This window comes from Poecilia formosa, unplaced genomic scaffold (genome assembly GCF_000485575.1).
Source record: "Poecilia formosa unplaced genomic scaffold, Poecilia_formosa-5.1.2 Scaffold449, whole genome shotgun sequence".
NCBI lineage: Eukaryota > Metazoa > Chordata > Actinopteri > Cyprinodontiformes > Poeciliidae > Poecilia > Poecilia formosa.
The window spans coordinates 410,286-415,041 of record NW_006800388.1 but is presented as its reverse complement, the minus strand read 5'-3'; the positions used below and the strand labels follow the sequence as shown (position 1 = coordinate 415,041).

Sequence of the window (4,756 nt, the reverse complement as noted above, 5' to 3'; positions counted from 1 at the left end):
CATTTGTTTTGTTTGGGCACAGCATTGGTACTGGCTTTGGAGTGGATGTGCAGATTAATCCTCTGATCTTTTGCATTTTCTCTGAAAAGTAACTGGAAAACTTGTTGCAGGCATTAGATTGAAGTTCAGGTGGTAACGTCATAGGAGGGTTTGTGAGCCTGTCAACAGTAGCAAATAAAGCTCGAGCTTTGTTAATGTTTTTGTTTATGACATCTGCAAAGAAAGCCTCTCTTTCATGTTTTAGTGTTGTGTGATAGTTTCGTTGTCTTTCTTTGTAGATGTCATAATAAACGTGCAGTTGAGTTTTACACCATCGCCGTTCGACCCTTCGGCAGAGTTGTCTAACAGATTGAACTGTTTGTGCATTTCTCCATGTCTTCCTACCAGACACAACCTTCACTTTAATGGGGGCAATGTAATCACTGATATCTGAAAGTTTGCACTGAAAATCATCTACCAACTTATCTATGTCATTTTAGCTTAAGGGTGAGGAAGAAGAGTAGATTTGATTACCGTATTACCCGCACTATAAGGCGCACCTAAAACCTTCAATTTCCTCAAAAGCCGACAGTGCGCCTTATAATCCGGTGCGCCTTATATGGACCAATATTGAGCCACAACAGGTCCAGCAACTACAGTAAGCAGCCGCTGACTTCATTTTCGCCATAGAAGAAGAAGCGCGCGGTGCATGCTGGGATAGTTGTCAGAACGCTGGTTTGTTAACAAAGTTTGACTGACCTATCTACCTACCGACCGTCTACAATCGGGTCGTCTGCAGGTCGTTTAGCACCACGTTCTCCACCAACATGCTGTGCGAACGCAGAAGGGTGGCCATCGTCCGGCCCCAGAAGGCTCTCCTCGCTGACCGGAGTTGGACTGTTTTGTTGACATTCACTTTAGTGCAGCGCCATCTAGTGGATGCATAACGTAACTCCAGCCTCTACTGTAGCGTCTATTCTATGTGCCTTATAGTGGCACACTGGAAAATACGGTAAATGTTTCTGCTGTGTTTTCTGTGAAAGTACGTTTAGTGACAGTAGCTGGTTGTCCAAGTGGGTCAACGGATAAAGAACATTCAAAGATAACAGGAAGTGATCCGACAGGCGACATCAGTTACAGAGACATTGGAAATATTCACACCCTCACTGATAACCAGGTCCAGTGTGTGTTGCTTGTTTGACATGTTGTGTTAAACCAAAACTCTCTAATATATTAAGGAGCTTTTTTCCCCCTCGGTCTTCAGGTTGTCAACATGAATGTTTAAATCACCGACAATTATCAAACAATCATAATCAATGCATATGAGAGATAGAAGCTCATTCAAGTCATAATTTATCTGAAATACATTTCAGTAATTAATTGCAGATGTGATGAATTAAAGCCTCCATATGTAAATCTGATGCAATTCATACCTGTCAGATAACTTCAGATATGAACCGGTTTCAGAATGTAGATGTCGTGAAGCTGATTTTATGCTAAACTGGCCTGCCGTACTCCCTGTCGTCTGCAGGACGTTGCACCTGCTCATGCAGCACTGCAGACGCCTGAAGACACTCGACGTGTCCAGATGTAAAAACATCTCCATGACGACAGTGGACCTCCTCCAATCACAGCTGCCGTTTCTGGAAAAAGTCCATCACAAGCTGATTGGTGCGGCAGACCCGATGCTGACTGCCTGAAGCTGCAACTGAAGCTTTCAGACGCACTGAGTTTTTATTGCTTATTTAAAACCAGAGAGGAAATGATGTGAAGATTTATTTAAAATGATTTCTATGAATGAATGTAGAAACTCAGAGCAGCAGGATCTGTTCAGAATAATAACTTAAAGTTTATGAATTATTTTCTGATTCCGTTAACGAGTCTGTTTATCAGATCAGTGTTTCTGTTGACCTTTGACCCAGCTGGCCAGCCGGTTCTGGCCGTGACAGCTCAGGATCCCGACGCTCCTCCTGGATCAGAACATTCCAGCCGCTCTCTGCAGCGCTTCCTCCACTTCCTGTCAGCTCAGGAAAAACCTGGGAACTCGGTTGATCATGAATCGCTGGATAAGTGAAGGAAACGTTCTGGTTCTGATCCGTCTGCAGGAATCAGCTGAAACATGATTTCAGTTTCATTGATGAACTTTTGGTGAAACTTCAGATTTTATTTTTACTGGATTTGATAAAAATTCCTTTGATGCTTTTTCTACTTTGCTGTTTGTTTCTTCTGCTTTACCAACATCCAGACTAAAAGATGAAAAATAAAGTAGGTTTCTAATTCAAACTGTTTATTGGTGTAAATTCATAAAAAGCATTAAAATCAGTTGAAATGAACCGACCGAAGCCTTCAGTCACGTACCGACACACCGCCTCGCTTAGAGTCACAACACGTCGTCAGCATCATACAGGAATAATCAGATTTGGTACAAAATCTGTTGAAACTGATCAAAAAAGCTCCACAGTTACTGAACCGCATAGAAATAGAACAACAGTTTGAGTCGCTGCTGCACCAGAACCGTTTTCTAAAAGTCTGGAGCGTTTGGGCCGAACTGGAGCGACGCAACGATTCTCTGAATGTCAAGACACTTTAAATGCATCATCACACAAGCAGCCGCACCGCTGAAGCAGGAAGAGCAAGGAAGAGCCAGGAAGAACCAGGAAGCACCAGGAAGCACCAGGAAGAACCAGGAAGTACCAGGAAGAACCAGGAAGTACCAGGAAGAACCAGGAAGAACCAGGAAGTACCAGGAAGTACCAGGAAGAACCAGAGTCTCCTGGCAGCTGGAAACGGGTCAGCTGCTGCTTTCTGGATTAAAACTGGTTCTGCAGGAAGATCTGGATCGGTTCAATGGAACCGCCCTCAGTAAAGAGCTGAAATCTGTCAGATAAGAAGAGCCGGGATGGATGGGCCAGAGCCCGTCCAGAACCAGAGCCCGTCCAGAGCCGGCCTACTGCTCCGTCTGGCTGAAGTCGTAGCAGAAGTGGTAGTTGCTGGGCGGTTTGGGCACGGCGGGGGCGCTGTCGGGGATGGGGACGTTCTCCAGGTCCAGGAGGCGGAGCTTAATCTCCATGGACAGCAGGATCTCCAGCTCGCTGCGCATCGACTCGCTGCTCATGTCCCGGCCCAGCAGGACGCTCAGTCCGTCCGTCCACAGGCAGAACTGACAGAACCGACATGTCAGGACCAGCAGGGGGCGCAGGCACCACAACGAGGATCGGTCATACTCACGTCTGTCCTGGAGGGGGCGATGAAGTTCAGGCTGCACTCCTCCACATCGTAGGTGATGCTGAAGGCCAAATCCAGGACTTCCTGCAGCAGAAGAGAACGACTGCTTTAACTCACCGTCTGCCAGCAGCGACACCAGAGAAGAAGAAGCAGACTGACCTTGGTCTGCTTGCCCTTGTTCTCCTTCATGTGAGGACAGTCCTTCCCGGTCAGCAAACCTTTGATGTCTGCCACTGGGACTGGAGGGAGAATCAGAGGAACAGCCAATGAACCGGCCCGCAGGACAAACTGATCAATTCAATCCAGTAAATAGATCCTTAAATGTAGGATTTAAGGATAGCAGAGAAGCCTCCAAAGCTATGACATCATCATCTGAGCTGTCCCTCATTGGTTAAAAAGGGAGTGTTGTAGCCTATTAAGATTAGATTAATTTATTATATGCTAAATAATTAATGTTATTGATCCAATGGTAGAGCTGTTTTTTTTCTGGGTCGCTCCTGCTGGTTGATCTGATTGGTTGGTGAAGGAGTGAAACTTTTTCTTAACGTTTATATTTAAATTTTTGTATGAAGTCAGCTCAGAGAATATTTCTATTATTTTTATAGGTAAAGAAAACTGTTTTTTATTTAGAGTCCGTCGAAAATCTCCTGAGAAACGACTCTGGCATTTTAGTTTTTTGGACCTTATTATGATGCAAGAGTCGCCACCAGAGGCCGGGATCGTCACTGATGTTTTATCAGACACGAACCATTTGGTGAGACGTTTGGTTGTGTTTTAACTTCAGGCCGGTGTATGTAAACTTCTGGCTTGGTCTGTATTTTACGTGTAGCTCTGCCAGAGGCCAGCAGCTGGTGATTATCCTCCAGCCGCTTCCTGACCTGCTGCCACTCACAGCAGCAGCTGGACTCACTCTTGTCCTGCAGCGTCTCGATGGCCGGGTTCTCTGCGTCTTCCTCCACGTCGCCATAGTGCAGCATCTTGTGATTGGGCGACAGGCGGCAGTACCACAGTTTGTCTGAGCGCAGCAAAGGAAACGCTGATTAGTACTGATCTACTGAAGGCCATGAGGCCAGCAGCAGGCTGCACCCACCCTGCCGCCGCCGGCTGCTGATCTTCCTGAACATGGTTCCCTGGCAGAGCCGGTTGAGTCTCTGCTGGCGGATCAGCTCCAGCAGCTCCGGCTTCAGGCGCTCCTTCAGCTCTCTGCAGCACAAAATGCAGCACAAAACAGCTTTAACAGTGCAACGCCGCTGTGTGACGCTGCAGCCTGATGATGTGGTGTGACGCCGTGTTGTGACGATGCAGTGTGACGCTGCGCCCTGATGATGTGGTATGACGCCGCTGTGTGATGTTGCGGCCTGATGCTGCGGTGTGACGCTGCAGCCTGATGATGTGGTGTGACGCCGTGGCCTGATGATCCGGTGTGATGCTGCGGTGTGACGCTGCAGCCTGATGCCGTGGTGTGACGCTGCAGTGTGACGCTGCAGCCTGATGATGCTGTGTGACGCCGTGGCCTGATGCTACGGTGTGACGCCGTGGTGTGACGCTGCAG

The 4,756-nt window shown here is 47.4% G+C and overlaps 2 protein-coding genes across 4 annotated transcripts in view; one reads left to right on the top strand and one right to left on the bottom strand.

Annotated features, from left to right (window-relative positions):
• Window positions 1-2,267, top strand: part of fbxl9 (F-box and leucine rich repeat protein) — an 11,317-nt gene extending 9,050 nt beyond the window's left edge. For all 3 annotated transcript variants that reach the window (XM_016663848.1, XM_016663849.1, XM_007577655.2), the window contains one exon: window positions 1,511-2,267. In XM_016663848.1, the coding sequence (XP_016519334.1) occupies window positions 1,511-1,679 (169 nt within the window). In that variant the 3' untranslated portion in view covers window positions 1,680-2,267. The remainder of the gene's footprint in view (window positions 1-1,510) is intronic.
• Window positions 2,254-4,756, bottom strand: part of elmo3 (engulfment and cell motility 3) — an 18,816-nt gene continuing 16,313 nt past the window's right edge. The window contains exons 17-21 of the mRNA XM_007577656.2: window positions 4,295-4,407; window positions 4,115-4,219; window positions 3,364-3,443; window positions 3,208-3,288; window positions 2,254-3,139 (exon numbers count right to left, since the gene is read on the bottom strand). Of these exons, the coding sequence (XP_007577718.1) occupies window positions 2,927-3,139; window positions 3,208-3,288; window positions 3,364-3,443; window positions 4,115-4,219; window positions 4,295-4,407 (592 nt within the window). The 3' untranslated portion in view covers window positions 2,254-2,926. The remainder of the gene's footprint in view (window positions 3,140-3,207; window positions 3,289-3,363; window positions 3,444-4,114; window positions 4,220-4,294; window positions 4,408-4,756) is intronic.